The sequence below is a fragment of the Podarcis muralis genome, chromosome 17 (assembly GCF_964188315.1).
Source record: "Podarcis muralis chromosome 17, rPodMur119.hap1.1, whole genome shotgun sequence".
Lineage (NCBI taxonomy): Eukaryota > Metazoa > Chordata > Lepidosauria > Squamata > Lacertidae > Podarcis > Podarcis muralis.
In genome coordinates, this window is record NC_135671.1 from 4,464,658 (window position 1) to 4,481,607 (window position 16,950).

At 48.0% G+C, this 16,950-nt stretch overlaps 2 protein-coding genes across 6 annotated transcripts in view; one reads left to right on the forward strand and one right to left on the reverse strand.

Moving 5' to 3' along the window:
* SLC26A1 (solute carrier family 26 member 1) overlaps positions 1-9,224 on the forward strand; it is a 16,383-nt gene extending 7,159 nt beyond the window's left edge. For all 3 annotated transcript variants that reach the window (XM_028712278.2, XM_028712276.2, XM_028712277.2), the window contains 2 exons: positions 3,084-3,697; positions 6,780-9,224. In XM_028712278.2, coding sequence (XP_028568111.2) covers positions 3,107-3,697; positions 6,780-8,282 — 2,094 coding nt within the window. In that variant the 5' untranslated portion in view covers positions 3,084-3,106 and the 3' untranslated portion in view covers positions 8,283-9,224. The remainder of the gene's footprint in view (positions 1-3,083; positions 3,698-6,779) is intronic.
* IDUA (alpha-L-iduronidase) overlaps positions 1-16,683 on the reverse strand; it is a 62,380-nt gene extending 45,697 nt beyond the window's left edge. The window contains exons 1-2 of one of the 3 annotated variants that reach the window (XM_077920973.1): positions 16,279-16,682; positions 12,709-12,849 (exon numbers count right to left, since the gene is read on the reverse strand). In XM_077920973.1, the coding sequence (XP_077777099.1) occupies positions 12,709-12,849; positions 16,279-16,472 (335 nt within the window). In that variant the 5' untranslated portion in view covers positions 16,473-16,682. Of the gene's footprint in view, positions 1-12,708; positions 12,850-16,278 lie in introns of all 3 variants that reach the window. The other 2 variants (XM_077920977.1, XM_077920975.1) reach the window with 2 other exon arrangements.
* Positions 16,684-16,950: the final 267 nt, after the last annotated feature.

Below are 16,950 nucleotides of genomic sequence, written 5' to 3' on the forward strand. Positions count from 1 at the left end.
TGTACAATATGCCATTCAACCCTTAGGAACTCCACTCCCTAGTTGTGTAGGGTATACTCCTTAGACTTTTCTTCTCCCAAAGATATCCCACAAGGCAATGGGGTTTGAGATCAGTTTTCCTTCTCCTAGATGGGTCACCTTCCCAGGTTGATGAGCCCCATCTGCCCCTCCCCAACAGCAGGTACAGAAACTGCCTTCTTGACCATTGGAGCCACCATCGGTCTCAACTGCTCAATTTGCTGGAGCCAGTGTACTGTATACATCAGGCATGTCCAACTCCCAAAAGACTGTGATCTACTCCCACTATAAAAAAACAACCTGGCAGTGATTGACCAAAGTTGGATTGACCAAAGTTGTTGCGATTTTTGGGGGGAGGAAGACGCAAAGTTGTTGAGCTGTCTTTGGCGAGGGAGATCCAAAGTTGTTGAGCTTTCTTTTTCTTTTTTTGGGTGATTGCTCAGGATGACGCGATCGAACAGGGATGCCCCACGATCGACTAGTAGATCACACTCGACCAGTTGAACATGCCTGGTATACATAAAATAATAGTAATTCCCCAGTCGGAGTAGCAATAGACAGGTGACTGTGTTAGATCTTTCACCAGTTTGGCAATCATGCAGTAGCAATCCATGCTAATCCTACTCAGAGTAGACCCACTGGAATAAAGGGACTACGTCATGGCCATTCATTTCAACGGGTCTACTCTGAGTAGGACTAACATTGGCGACAACCTAATGTTCTCAGTCCCAGATATAACAACATTTCAGACTTGACTGTATAAAAATGATGGGATGAGATGGGGCTGGGGTCTCGTTGCAGTTGGGGGGGGGAATATTTCCTAATTCCAGGTGCCTCCCTATATCCCATGCCAAGCCCACGGAGCAATTAAACTGTAAGACTGGGTCGCAAGCAGTTTCTGGGCTGGCAACTGAATCTGAAGAACTAAAATTGGTTCCTGAATGGTGGAGCTTCATTGAGAAGGAGACTTCCTACAAAAAAAGACCAGCTGATAGAAATAGATTTAGATCTCTAGTAACAAAAAGCAAGGCACAGATGATTTATCTTTTTTAAAAATGAGCATGATTCCTTGTTTAAAGGTGCTGTGAGGTGAACCTATAAAGCCCTAAAGCTGGTTTCATTTTCCTCTAGCAGCCCCTGCTGGTAGACTTTCTATTTCAACTGGACGTGTAATATAGAAAAAGATGAACAGTGCTGCTTTAAGCACTAACCATAATCTTCTATCTGTTTTGGAACCTTCTGTATATGGTGCAGCAAAAAATCTATTTGCTGTTTTAACTGGGCTGTTTGTTTAACTGAGCAATCCTATAGAGAAATTATAGTGAAGAAAGAAATGCCAGCACTTTGCTGGTAAAAGGTAAAGGGACAACTGGGCAGTTAAGTCCAGTCAAAAGCGACTCTGGGGTTGCGGCGCTCATCTTGCTTTCAGACCGAGGGAGCTAGCGTTTGTCCACAGACAGCTTTCTGGGTCATGTGGCCAACATAACTAAACCGCTTCTGGTGCAACGGAACACCGTGACAGAAACCAGAGCGCACGGAAACGCCATTTACCTTCCTGCCGCAGCGGTACCTATTTATCTACTCGCACTGGTGTGCTTTCAAACTGCTAGGTTGGCAGGAGCTAGGACAGAGCAACAGTAGCTCACCCCGTCACGGGGATTCGAACTGCCAACCTTCTGATCGGCAAGCCCAAGAGGCTCAGTGGTTTAGACCACAACGCCACAATAGCCCAGGAGGAGAGAATGGGGGGAAACACAAGCAGAAAATAGCATAATGCTTGCTGTGGCAGCAGCGCAGCCCACACCTTGCAAAATAGAAGCAATGAACTCACAAGGACACTTCTCTGACCCCAAGACACACAGCACCACCGTATCCTCATGCTATGAGACCACATGACAGAGGCAGCCCCAGCCCCACAGGTGAAGTCTCCAGCCGCCCCTAATGGCAGGTGGTTGAGTCCCCCACTTCATGCCACACACTGTTCACTAGTAATGATTTGAGCACAGCACACAAAAAGGAGGGGAGGAGTAGCCGTATGATACAGCACCTAAACCAGGGGTTGGCAAGGTTTACCTCGCCTGGGCCGGTTCACTCCAGCGGAGATCCCTCCATCAGCTGGATCGCGCCCGCAATTTCCGGCGTCTGCGCATGTGCGATTTCCGGCGCCACGGAAGCGAGTCCCTGCACCATGCTGCGCCACTTTAGCACAACGTAAACTCGCCAAGCGGGCGGCTCAGTTCGGGAGTGGCTCGGGGGCCGGTTAAATGACCCCCGTGGGCCGCTTGTGGCCCAAAGTTGCTGACCCCTGACCTAAACAGCTCCCCCTTTGCACAATGCTCTTGGGATAAGGTTTCGAGACTCACCAAAGCAGAGGAAGGCTCGTTTGCCAAGCGGGCGAAAGGATGGGGCAGGCGTGCAACAGGAAAAGCCACAGGGAACAGCATATGCAGGGCCAGGCAAGCAAATAGTCGGTAGAACATGAGACTCTTAAATCTTAAGGTTGTGGGTTCGAGCCCCGCGTTGGGCAAAACATTCAGGGGGTTGGACTAGATAGTGTTCCCCAACCTTGGGCCTCCAGCTGTTTTTGGACTACAACTCCCATCATCCCTCGCTAGCAAGACCAGTGGTCAAGGATGATGGGAATTGTAGTCCAAAAACAGCTGGAGGCCCAAGGTTGGGAAACACTGGTAGATGACTCTCATGGTCCCTTCTAACTCTATGCAGTGCTTTTTTTCTAAAACAATGTTTAGGAGTGCTCTCATTTTCCTACTCATATTGAAATACTGCCCCTCAATGAGGCCAAACGTAGATTCACAAAATGTTTAGGGGTATGTGTACCACCAGGAAAAAAGCACTGATTTTATGACTCTATGATTAATTTAAATAGCCCAGAATCTTTGTGATGGAATAGTGTATACACAGTAATAGTAATAATAATATTTTCTTTTTCCAAAAACACCAACTCCATGCTAAACTATACATTAGCTTGATTGCAGCATGATAATAGAAACAGAAAATGTGCTTCACGACCAGACCATTCAAATGTTAATCTGTTTACATCCTAGGAACTGATTAACACAGACCTAGAATGGAGAAGGAAATGGAGACGGGCGGACTGGAAAACGGATCTCCCTTCCAGCTTTACATGGAAAGAAAGACTCCGGTCAAGATGAGGAAGACAGACATGCTGAAAAGCCAACTGAGAAAAAACTGCTCCTGCAGCACAAAACGGGTGAAAAGGGCAGCCACGGACTTCTTCCCTGTGCTGCAATGGCTTCCCAAATACAACTGCAAAGAGTATGTTTGGGGGGACGTCATGTCTGGCCTGGTCATCGGGATCATTTTAGTCCCTCAAGCGATCGCCTACTCCCTGCTGGCAGGTCTGAAGCCCATTTATAGCCTTTACACCTCCTTCTTTGCCAACATCATCTACTTCCTCATGGGCACCTCGCGACACGTGTCCGTTGGCATCTTCAGCTTATTAAGCCTACTGGTCGGGCAGGTGGTGGACAGAGAACTGCTGCTGGCAGGATTCGACCTCGACGACGACTCTTGGGAAGGCCCCTTGAATGTTACGCTTCACAATGTCACCCTTGATGTGATGAGCACCGAATGTGGGAAAGACTGCTATGCCATTGGGGTAGCGACAGCGGTGACCTTGATGGCTGGCATCTATCAGGTAACGTCTTCACCTGCCCTTTAGGCTGCAGTTACAGTATGGACTTACCACTGCCTCTTCTTACGGTTGTTCCAAGTCGCGACCACGACAAACCTGGAAGTAACTGGCAGGTTTGCTGCTGTTCGCGCATGCGCAGGAGCGGCAATCGCCGTTCGCACATGCGCAGAACTGGGCAATCGCTGCCTGGGCCTGCGCACAATGGCACCTCTACCAGCGACCCATTTCGACCTCTGGACGGACCTCTGGAACGGATTATGGTTGCAAATAGAGGTTCCACTGTATGTGTGTTTATTTAATCCTCCATCACCCCAGTGGTGTAGCAGCAGTTATCGGTGCTGGGGCAGATGGGGGCAGGTGGGGTGCAGATGCGTGCCCAGTGAGGGGGCACCAGTCCAGCCCTCTAAGTGACCCAACCTTCACCAGAGCAAAGCAGGGCCATGCTGAGCCACCTGCCCAGCCCGACTGGCCAATGCACCCCTTGGTGGACAGAGAGGAGCTTCAGGCCATGCTGTGCTGTGCTGTGGGTGCCTGGTTTGACCCCCACAAAAACTGTGCACCCAGGGCCATGGCCCCCTAGCCCCCCCCCAAACTATGCCCCGGCATCACCCTGCCCAAAGAGGCTGACAAAATCAAAACAACCATCCCAAACTACAGTTAAAACTAGCCGAGTATCCAAAGCCAGTAAAAATCCAGAAGCACAACAAATTCAAGTAGACAGCATAAAACCGGAAAACAATAGAATAGAATAGAATAGATAGAATAGATTCTTTATTGTCATTACACAAGTGCAACATTGCACAAGTGCAACGAAATTGGATGCCATCCCTTAAAAACAACAAAAGCAAAACAACAACAACAACCAAACAAACCACATTCCAGCCACACCCACACCAACACCCATCAAACTCCCAGGTCACACTATCGAGTTACAGCATTCAAAAAGGCCACAGCTCTTGGATAGAAACTGTTTTTCAGTCTATTTGTCCTTGACTTGATGTTTCTATATCTCCTGCCAGAAGGCAGTAGTGCAAACAGACTGTGTCCCGGGTGAGATGAATCCTGCAGGATGTTGTTTGCTTTCCTAAGACAACGGGAACCGTACAGTTCTTCCAAAGATGGGAGAGGATGACCAATAATCCTTTGGGCTGTGGTTATGACCTTCTGGAGCACCTTCCTCTCCCTAGCTGTACAACTGGAGAACCAAGCACAAATACAGTATGTAAGAATGCTCTCTATGGAGCCTCGGTAGAAGGACACCAGCAGTCTCTCACTCAGATTGTTCTTCTTCAAAAGTCTGAGGAAATAAATTCTCTGCTGGGCCTTCTTCACCAGAGCAGTGGTATTTGCGCTCCAAGTCATGCCCTGATCGATAGTTACTCCCAAAAACCTGAATTCCGCAAGTTTGGGGAAGAGTCATAGCCCAGTGGTAAAGCATGTCTTTTCTCTGCAGATGGCCCCATGTATTTCTTTGTCGTTGTTGGCATCCGTCTGTCTCGAGACACAGTAGGGTGTGCCTCCAGGGTGAAGTCAAACCGCTGTGTTAGCGGCACTGAAGTGGCATCCCTGGAATGCAAGCCCGGGTAGTGTGTATGGAGGTCCTGGGCTGCCCAGACAACAAGACCCCCCTCAGCCTCACTGATGGGGTCCAAAGAAAAGAAGAGCAATAATCTGGGCACTAGCTTGGCTGCAGGAGTTGTCAGAAGGAGGTGTACAATATGCCATTCAACCCTTAGGAACTCCACTCCCTAGTTGTGTAGGGTATACTCCTTAGACTTTTCTTCTCCCAAAGATATCCCACAAGGCAACAGAGGTTTGGGATCTGTTTTCCTTCTCCTAGATGGGCCACCTTAACAGGTTGATGAGCCCCATCTGCCCCTCACTTCCTTCTATAAGGTAAAGGTAAAGGTACCCCTGCCCATACGGGCCAGTCTTGACAGACTCTAGGGTTGTGCGCCCTTCTCACTCAAGAGGTCGGGGGCCAGCGCTGTCCGGAGACACTTCCGGGTCACGTGGCCAGCGTGACATCGCTGCTCTGGCGAGCCAGAGCCGCACACGGAAACGCCGTTTACCTTCCCGCTAGTAAGCGGTCCCTATTTATCTACTTGCACCCAGGGGTGCTTTCGAACTGCTAGGTTGGCAGGCGCTGGGACCGAACAACAGGAGCGCACCCCGCCGCGGGGATTCGAACCGCCGACCTTTCGATTGGCAAGCCCTAGGCACTGAGGCTTTTACCCACAGCGCCACCCGCGTCTATAGCACATGCAGAAACTGCCTTCTTGACCATTGGAGCCACCATCGGTCTCAACTGCTCAATTTGCTGAAGCCAGTGTACTGTATACATCAGCCTTGTCCAACTCCCAAGAGACTGCAAACTGGCAGTGATCTACCCATTGACCAAAGTTGATGTCCCGCAAGGTAGCGGGTATGAATTTTTTTCTTGAGATTTACCCCCAAAACCTATCTCTCACGTACGAGCATAGCTGCAAAATTGCGCTAAAAAATGAGGTGGTCTAGGCTTGCCACCGCAGATATTGCTTACAGAACTCAATTTTTTTCTGTACAAGACAGAGAAGGGGAGGTGAATAAAATGAAAAATGCCAGCGGCAGGGGCAGCCTCCTGCCATTAACCAAAGCCACTGTTGCACCTTACACTTATTCTCGCTCTCCTGTAGGGATGAAATGAGATGCTGGGTTGTCTCTGCCCATCTCTCCACTGGCAGGAAGTAAAATCTTTCAGAGAATACACCTTGGGGGCTGAGACAACCCTCTCCAGTTCTGTTTCCTGCCATCTCCACTGCAGGTTTTATTGCCAGCTGCTCAATGCATGGCAAAAGAGAAGAGGCAGGAATGCCACCTTGGAAGGGATTTTTCCATCATTGTTCCTTGTCTTCCTTCTTTTTCCACTCCCTTCTGCTACTGCTGCTGGGTTTTTGCTCTCGGCTCCATAGATCTCCCCTTCCCTCCTTCTTGGTCTTTAGTTTTGTGCTTAAATATGCTGGGGGGGGGGGCGCAGAGGCAGCCTCCTGTCCTTAACCAAAACCACAGCTGTGTCTTACGCTTTCTCTCGTTTTTTCCCTCGCAGGTACTGATGGGGATTTTCCGCTTAGGCTTCGTCTCGATGTACCTTTCCGAGCCCGTGCTAGACGGGTTCGCAACCGGCGCTTCCGTAACCATTTTAACAGCTCAAGTGAAGTATCTCATCGGGGTGAAAATCCCCCGTGCCCAGGGATACGGGATCTTGATAACCACCTGGGTCAACATCTTCCGCAACATCGCCCAGGCCAACCTCTGCGATGTGGTCACGAGCGCCATCTGCATCGCTGTGCTGGTGACCGCCAAGGAACTGGGGGACAGGTATAAGCACAGGCTCAAAGTCCCTCTTCCCACGGAGCTGGTGGTGATTGTGGCGGCAACCTTGGTTTCCCACTACGGGCGCCTGAACGAAGTCTACGCCTCCAGCGTGTCGGGCGAAATCCCCACCGGATTTATCCCTCCCCAGGTGCCCAGTTTGCGCCTCATGCAGAGAGTCGCCCTCGACGCCTTCCCTCTCGCCATCGTCGGCTTTGCCTTCACCGTTTCGCTCTCGGAAATGTTTGCCAAGAAGTACGCCTACACCGTCAGGGCCAACCAGGAAATGTTTGCCATCGGCTTCTGCAACATCATCCCGGCTTTCTTCCACTGCTTTGCCACCAGCGCGGCGCTGGCGAAAACCCTGGTCAAAGCATCGACCGGGTGCCAGACCCAGGTGTCCAGTGTCGTGAGCGCCGTGGTTGTGTTGCTGGTGCTGCTTTTCTTCGCGCCCCTCTTCTTCAACTTGCAGAAGTGCGTTCTGGCCTGCATCATCATCGTCAGCCTGAGAGGAGCCCTTCGGAAATTCAGGGACGTCCCCCAGCGCTACCGCCTGGACCGAACAGATGCCCTGGTCTGGTGCGTCACCATGCTCTCTTCTGCTTTGATCAGCACCGAATTGGGGCTCCTGGTTGGGGCAGTTTTCTCCATCCTGTGCGTCATCGGCCGCACCCAGCGCCCTCGCGCTGCCTTGCTGGGGCAGATTGGGAGCACTGTCTTCTATGAAGACGACGGGGAATACAAGAACCTCCTTCCTGTGCCAAGGGTCAAAATATTCCGGTTCGAAGCCCCGCTTTATTATGCAAATAAGGATTTCTTCCTGAAGTGCCTCCACAACAGGACGGGGCTGGATCCTGCGGTGGAAATGGCCAAACGGAATAAAGCCAAGAGGAAAGGGCAACAGAGTCTTGAAAGGGGATTTGGACAGGGAGATACGACTTCACGCTTGGTTAATAAACACAGCGACTTCCAGGCTGTCGTCATAGACTGCTCTTCCATTCCGTTTTTGGACACAGCTGGTGTTAGCGCCTTAAAGGACACACTGAAAGACCATCGGGAACTGCAGATCAGCATCCTTCTAGCTTGCTGCAATCCCTCTGTGATAGCTTCTCTGGAAAGAGGGGGCTACTTGGGAAGCGCAAGCAAAGACAAGCACGAATTGCTGTTTCACAGCGTGCACAGTGCTGTCCAGTTTGCAAGAGAGAGGGAAGTTTTAATGGACGATTCAGTTGTATAGTCTGCGGCCTCCACTGGCAGCTGAAGATTTCTGCATTCACTGCAAATAGGTTGTGGTCTTCAACACACTGAGACCTGGAGCCCTCCTTGAAGCACAGTGCGAAATATGGGACCACTTTCAAAGTGTTCAACTTTTATGGATACCCAGTACTACAAATGCAACCCAATGTATTTTGATCTTAAAAGCTAGGTCAGTACACATACATAGCGCCAGTTCAGACATAACATTACACCATTGTTTAGTGTGCCTGGAATGTGCTCCAGGAAGTGCTTCTCTTCCTCCATCTACAAAACCAATTTTCTGTTCTGTACCAGCTCAGGAAACCGGTTCATTCCAAGTGCAAACAAACAGGATCAAGGTGTGGTTTCCGATCCTAGTCTGGCAACCAACCTTGATTCAGAATCATAGTGACATGCCATTGTTTATTGTTATATCCGACCCAAGACATAGTGGTCCCTCAAGATTACATTTATTTCACTGCAAGGCTGTTTTGTTCTGAGAGCTATCCTTGACGAAACTTCTTGCTGGGAGGAGGCAGGTTTTATCAAACAGATAACCCCATAGATCAGTGGTTGTCAACCAGTGTGCCGTGGCACCCTGGGGTGCCTTGAATGATGGTCAGGGGTGCAACACTGGCCTTTGTCTCTCTTTCCTTCCCTCCCTCCTCTGATGCCCTCTCGCCTCTCTGCTTCCCCAAGGCTTGCATAGCAGTTTGTTGCAACTGCCCTGGCTACCAGTTCCTCAGGCGAATGGTGCCTCTGGTAGGCAACTCTTTGGGGCAAGGGGTGGGGGAAGTTCAGAGACCAGGGGCAGCAGCAGCAGCTGCCCAGAGGACTCCCAAGGAGAGGGGAGAGGCGAGGAGGCTGAGGGAACACTCCACAAGGGTGTTCAAAAAAGGGTGAGAGGCTGCCGGCTCTGCAGGCAAGGGGTGACATAACTGGGCTCCAGCAGAGGGAATGTAGTTGGCTAAGGGAGCCATGGACTCAAAAAGGTTGAAAACCTCTGCCATAGATCATAGCTTCACTGGGCTCTCTTTGCTCAGTGAGATGCAGAACGCTTGCAAGTCTCCTGCCAAGATGGATATTTTTAAACGTGGCATTTTCAGAGATGGACCAAGATACTCGGGAACCAGACACAAATCCAAATAGTGCTCATATCTCACTGGGGCATGCACACATAAGATAATAAAACCTAAACAAACTACACACTTGATTTTACCAGTGCAGCAGTACTGAACTAGCATGGACCAGCACTGATAAAGATAATGGTCTCGCCCTCCCATCTCACTCTTCTATGTATGCCTATGGGTGAAGGGGAGGTTTTTTTTCCTCCACCAGAGAATGATATGTGGAGGTGGAAGGTATTCTAGCTCAGTAGATATAAATCAGATCTGTCGGTGCCTCAAACTATTTGGAGCTTCTAAGAAACCAGCACGGGTGGCGCTGAGGGTTAAAAGACAGAGCATAGGGCTTGCCGATCGGAAGGTCGGCGGTTCGAATCCCCGTGACGGGGTGAGCTCCCGTTGTTCGGTCTCTGCTCCTGCCAGCCTAGCAGTTCGAAAGCACATCAAAGTGCAAGTAGATAAATAGGTACCGCACCGGCAGTAAGGTAAACGGTGTTTCCGTGCGCTGCTCTGGTTCCCCAGAAGCGGCTTAGTCATGCTGGCCACGTGACCCAGAAGCTGTACACCGGCTCCCTCGGCCAGTAAAGTGAGATGAGCGCCGCAACCCCAGAGTCGGCCACGACTTGACCTACTGGTCAGGGGTCCCTTTACCTTTACTTTACTCTAGAATTTGTTTTGAATACCAGGACTGAGGTGTGAAATATGTGAAGTAATAATTAAAAAGTGTGCCTCCAGGCACGTGCAAAGTGCCTTCTCCTCAATCCCGAGCTAGTGCAGCCTATTCCCACATATTTCAGATTAAGAAGCAGAGCTTTGCCTCCTATCCTCCTGGTGGTACAGCAGTACGACTGCTAGCAAATTTGCAAAGCTAAGCAGTGTCAGGTATGGTTTCAGTGACCTCCCCCACCCCCCAAAAAAGCTAAACAACTTAATTTCTTTATTTTGGGTTAAATACACGAAAAAATACGGTATATCCTGGTATTATATACGAAAAAAATACGGTATATCCTGGTCTTGGAAGTTGGGAGAAGCAGGTGGGAGCTACCCAGGCCAGCCACACTTTGTGGACTCTGAACAATCTGTAAATTTGTGCTCTTCTCTCGGTTCTGCCGGCCTTAAACAAACCACTGAAAAGCCTTCTTGTGGATTTAGCAGTGCCTGTCAATGACTCCTCCTATCCTCTTTCTACTTTGGAGGGTGGGAAAAACCCCTAGAACAGATTTAGGGGGCGTATGAGGAGAGGAGAAGAGGGAACGTTCTATTGTACAATGAGAAAGCCTTGCGCTGATGGAACTATTTACTTAGCACGATGCTGAATACAATTCAATGGTTCTAGCTTAGTCAACTAGAATACCTCAGAATAGAGCATGTGAAGAATGCTGTTGTTATTTTAACTTGCAGGAACACTCAAGTGTGCAACAAAACCACCACCAGGTAATTTGTAGTACAGCCTCTTAAAACATGTAAGGTCAGCACATTTCAGTTTGCAATGTACTAACTCGGCTATTTCTTATATTTTGTGTTCTAAATCCCCTCTATTTAACCCTCCAAAATAAGCAGCCCACTGTCTATATAACCAGTTTAAGCCCTGGACACTATTCCGTAACATGCATAATGATTTATCACAGTGTTACCAACATTACTAAATTAATCTGGAATCAGAGTATTGACAAAGCTTTTTAAATACACATTAAACTGGTGAACTTTTTCAAATCATAGTATTACTTAGAACTTGGCAAAAATTAACAATGAAAAGGTTTTGTTTTGCTCATTGCATAGTAAATGATTGCCGCCCATATATATGCAAGTTCATTTCTTGATGTGGAGTTATTTTCTAAGCGAGCTGCTGCTATGTGCTTTGTGCTTTTAATATTTTTTAAAAATATATAATGTATTGTATTCTTGGCAGCAACTGACCTTCAGATGGACTTATCAACAATAACAAAAAAGTACACTTTGGCAGAAAATATAAAACATTTAAGAGTATTGTTGTCATGTTATGTTCTTGAATGCTATGAAGAGATCACATTCTTCCAGAATGTAGGGTGGAACTGAGCAAGAAGTTGCAAAGCTGGATTCCTGTTTGCATCCCATATGAATGGGAGCCATGCTCAAGAAAGCGATAATCATTCTTTGTCATGCCATACCATGCATGAATATCATTGAAAACGAAGTATCTTTGATACCATTGAAAAACAATACCGTTACAAGCATAGATTTGAAAATAAGGGATCAGCAGCCAAAATAAGGGATTTTCCAGGCACAGGTATGTTCAACTTCTGAGCCCCTCCAAGCCAAAGGCAGAAAGCCCAGCCAGCAGCCAAACAAAGCCTCAAGCAGTGGTTCCCACAGCGCAGCAACCCGGCAAAGGGGATGTAGCAAGGGAAACCACCGTCACCTCTCCGCTGGGAAGCGCTGAGCAAAGGCGAGTCTCCAGGCAACGCGGCCGATTTGATCGGCACAAGGCATGCAAGCTCCACCCCCCAGTCATTCTTAGATTCCTTAGATTCCTTATTGGGTGAGCAACGCAGCCAAGCAACACAGTTGGAGCCTCCCTCCTCCCTGGCCAGCAGGGAGGGAGGGAGAGGAGCTGCTTCCTTTGAAACCCGGGAAATTTAAGGGACATCATCAATAAGGGACAGCAGCGGGACACAGCGCTGGGATAAGGGAGTTTCCCGCCAAATAAGGGACGGTTGACAGCTATGGTTAGAAGAGGTCTCTAACAGACAGCACGTGGTCAGGTTTCTATCAGAATAAACCTTACTGTCAAAAATGCTTATGGTTCTCTGTCACGGAGCCCTTGCGTGTATAGCAGAGAACCAATGAAGCCTCGTGGAAACTACTCATTTTTATATTGATAAGCTCCCAAGGCACACCATTTAGAACCCTTAAAAATTTGAAATCCCATCCCATTTGTGTCCAGCCAGGCAGACTGGTACCTTCTGTGGATTTATTTGAAGGGTTAAAGTTAAATCCTTTTTAAAATACCCTTCCACCTAAGCGCTCCCTCCAAAGATGGAATAGTTCCACCATCTCCTCTTCACACAATTTACCGGGTCAGTCCAGTTTAACTAAGACTATAGTAGGGTTGCCATACATATCCGGAATACTGCAGTCGGCAGCAGTGTCTGGACAGAAATGGGGGGGGGGGATTCTGGGGAAATCCGGACGTATGGTAGCTCATGTTAGGAGTGCTGTCTTTCCATAAAAACAGCTCAGAAACAGCATTTTTTCCCCTGGTGATTTTGCCCAAAAAGCTCAACAACTTTGGCAAGAAAGAAAGAAAGAGAGAATTTAACTTACCTGACTTGAATATGTTCCAGGAGCCAGTGGATTCGAATTTGCTCGATGCCATTGTGTGGCACAGAAGAAATATAAGCCAGGTTAATTATTTGGTCTTTGCTGAGATCAAATAAATCTGCTTTCCTGTGTGGTAGAGGAGGACTGAAAAGATGAGGAAAGTAATATTAATTAGAATAAAAGAGAAAGAAAAGAGTTTAATATCAAAGCCAAAAAACCAACAAATACAAAAAGAAATTAAAGCTTTGCCGACTCAATTTTCTCTAATTATAAATCAAAAAATAGAATGGAAAATAAAATTAATGAAAGAGAGAAATTTTGAATCTGCAAATAAGTGTGGGAAATTGTTGGCCTGGCAATTAAAAAAGAGGCAGAAACAAAATACTATTACAAATATTGTATCTGATGGAAAATCTGTAGCCTCCCTGTTGATCTCCTAGAAAAGGTGCAGGAAACATGTAGCAGCATGGAAGAGCTGCGGGCGAACCTCTCCAGTGCCAAATCCTTGAAGGACCTACCCAGTGGTAGCCTGAAGGAGAGCCAGGAGAAGATTGAGACCATATCTGAGACCATGGAACAGGTGATTGTGACAATATGGGAGGCTAGGCCCTTTTCCCCTGCTCAAACCTCTATGGAAGAATCTGAAAAGGAGGCAAAGGCAGAGGCCTAAAAGAGTGCCAGTCGTGGGGTTCTGCTTGGAACTTGTCTACTTCTCTTGGACCAATATGTAGCATAAGGATTCTGACTTCTGAAAAAGTGTAAGAACTAAAATTGTCCCTAATGGTAAATTCCTTAGACTGGTGATGTTTCTAGGGAATGAGAGATGCTTCCAAATGGTTTAAAACAAACTGTTTATCAAATTTGCACGCACCGTATGTTTAAAGTTCATGACTTCACCCTCACCTTCCAAAATCCTGGGAACTGTAATTTGTTATGGGTGCTCTGTGAAGAGCAATCTACAGTTGCCAGGATCCTTTGGGGAGACCATGTGCTTTAAATCTATGGTGTGTACACAACTGTACTCCTTTCTGATAATTATATTGAGCAAAGCCTTATATCTACAAATCCAAAGGTTCAACATGACCTTGTCTGACGAGCTGCAGAAATCTTAAGGGGCCTGCCATGTGGGGGGCAAATACCGATGCAAGGCTATTTAAATGTGTCTTGAGAATTTTGTAAATAAAGCATAGTGAAAAAAAGAAAAGGAAAAAAAGAATAGTGCTTTTGATTGTTCAAATACCTTCACATATATTATTTCAGCAATCCTTCCAACACCCTTGCTAGGTGGGTCAGTATTATCTCTATGTTGCAAGTGAGGGTTGCAATGGGGGGGGGGGTTGGCTGTGTTTGGAGCCTTCCCCCCCCCCCCCCCCGCCTTCATGCAGCCAGCAAATGAACCAGGAAGTCTTTCCATTAATGATAGCTTCCCATTTTGTACAACCAAATATTGGTTTAATATTCTGGCTTGTTCTTATGGAACAGGAAACCATGATTAATTTAAGACTCTTGGTTTAATTACAACTAGCAAGAAGGAGCTGTGTATGCGGTTAGAAAGCTTGTGTATATTTGCTTCAAAATCCAAGTAGTTACAGTTTTTTGAATTGGCTCAGTGAAGAGCTTGGGTTTGCCAACTGAATTCATGGGGGGGGGGGTAAGGTTTCTTCCAAGGCCTGCTTATTTGTTTTGTAACACAACAAAATCCTCAATAAAAACGAATTTAAAAAATAAAATAAAAGATGCACAAGTGGCTTTTGATGGCTGGTGAGTACTAGCTAAGCTAGACACAGCATTCGCAGGGCAGGGAATACTGCAAAGAAATTGCTTGCTAGCATAGTCAGTATGCGGGACGCGGGTGGCGCTGTGGTCTAAACCACTGAGCCTCTTGGGCTTGCCGATCAGATCATCTGCGACTGGACTTAACTGTCAGGGGTCCTTTACCTATTTATAGCCAATATACCAGAGCTTTCCAAACTTTTCATGTTGTTGACACTTTTTAGACCTGCATCATTTTGCGACACAGTAATTCAGTTTTATAGGGACGCAGGTGGCGCTGTGGGTTAAACCACAGAGCCTAGGACTTGCTGATCAGAAGGTCAGCGGTTCGAATCCCCATGACGGGGTGAGCTCCCGTTGCTCGGTCCCTGCTCCTGCCAACCTAGCAGTTCAAAAGCACATCAAAGTGCAAGTAGATAAATAGGTACCGCTCCGGCAGGAAGGTAAACGGCGTTTCCGTGCGCTGCTCTGGTTCGCCAGAAGCGGCTTAGTCATGCTGGCCACATGACCTGGAAGATGTATGCCTTCTCCCTCGGCCAATAAAGCGAGATGAGCGCAGGAACCCCAGAGTCGGCCACAACTGGACCTAATGGTCAGGGGTCCCTTTACCTTTAATTCAGTTTTACTAGTAAACTGGAGTTTAAACTAAGCCCTTTCCAGCCCCAGGAGGAGCGTGGAGAGCGTTCACATGACACATCTACACACTGCAGCCGACACACTAATGTGTCGCAACACACGGTTTGGAAAGCTCTGCAATATACTATTGTCACCTAGAATCTGAGTTTTCCAAGGGGTGTATGCAAGCACAAAAAGGACAATGTTTGCTTTTTGGTGAGCCGAGACTGATGCTGCTGCTCCCTAATGCCCTGCGCATGTTTAAAAACACGCAGAGATATATAGTGCTAATCTCCAATGCTCTCTGACTTCTAAGAAGCTGATCCCCTGAAACGCTGTGTCACTCGGGGAAATGATGAGCGTGAAAACGAGTGATGCAGTGATTAAGACTGTTGGGCTAGGACAGCAGGTAGGAATCAGGGTTCAAATCCCACTTGGTCAGGAACTTCCCTGGGACAGTCACCATCTCTCAACCTATCCTACCTCACAGGGATGTTGGGAGGATAAAAAAAGGGGGAGGGAACCGTGTTGCGTTGCCTTGAGCTGCTAAGGGAGGAAAAATGGAGTAGAGTTGCAGCAAATAAATTTGCAAGAGCAAAACAAAACCACGTGCTGCATACTGCTTGTGCCCTGCATAAAGTGGACTTCTTTTGATCGTTAGTAAATATAGCTCCTAGACAGCATCTTAAAAAGCAGAGACATCACCTTGCCAACAAAGGTCTGTAGAGTTAAAGCTGTGGTTATCCCAGTAGTGATGTATGGAAGTGAGAGCTGGACCATAAGGAAGGCTGATCGCAGAAGAATTGATCCTTTTGAATTCTGGTGCTGGAGGAGAGTCCCATGGACCGCAAGAAGATCAAACCTCTCCATTCTTAAGGAAATCAGCCCTGAGTGCTCACTGGAAGGACAGTTCCTGAAGCTGAGACTCCAATATTTTGACCACCTCATGAGAAGAGAAGACTCCCTGGAAAAGACCCTGATGTTGGGAAAGATGGAGGGCACAAGGAGAAGGGGACGACAGAGGACGAGATGCTGGGATAGTGTTCTCGAAGCTACCAGCATGAGTTTGACTAAACTGCGGGAGGCAGTGGAAGACAGGAGTGCTTGGCGTGCTCTGGTCCAGGGGGTCACGAAGAGGCGGACACGACTAAACAACTAAACAACAAAATATAGTTCCTGTCTTACCAATATCCTGTGCTTTTCCAAAAGTGCTTCAATTCCCTTTCGGTCTGTGACACGTCCACATTTACCAGGAAAGCCCCAAAGGCTACTTGCACTGTGAGACCCAGTAGTATGGCGAGGCTCCACGCCCTGCAGGATCTCATCCGACCCGGAGAAATCAGCACCCAAAGGAGACAAAGACTTTTGCGCCCTTCCATCGTGTGTTTCCAAAGCACTCAGCGGCGCAATCTATGCCTCACGCAGGGGATGGGGAGGCGCTGCGTCTCCTCTCTCCCGGCTGTCACTTTTACGCTGCCTAAATTCAAAGTTCCCGACTTTGGATCTGTGATCCTGGGTCCCAGCGACGGGGCGGACGATTCCTAAAGACGCAGCCTGCTGCAGTTTTCTTCCCAAGTTGCACCGAAGTTTCCCCCCCCCCCATCCACCCCTTTTTTTTCTACGGCACATGGTCGCTCCTGTTTATTTTACTTCCTGCTTTTCTCTTCCGCGAAAGAGAGGCGAGGGAAGTTGCATTCTACCCAAAGCAAAGGCGAGTCCGATCATGGGGTTTACTCGAGGGTTAAAGCTGCAGGCTATGGCTCACAACACGGGGGGGGGGGGGGGAATGCAAAATGAGAACACAAAATGCAAAATAAAACGCGTACCTGGCAAACAGCCCTAAGGGTGGGACTGGTT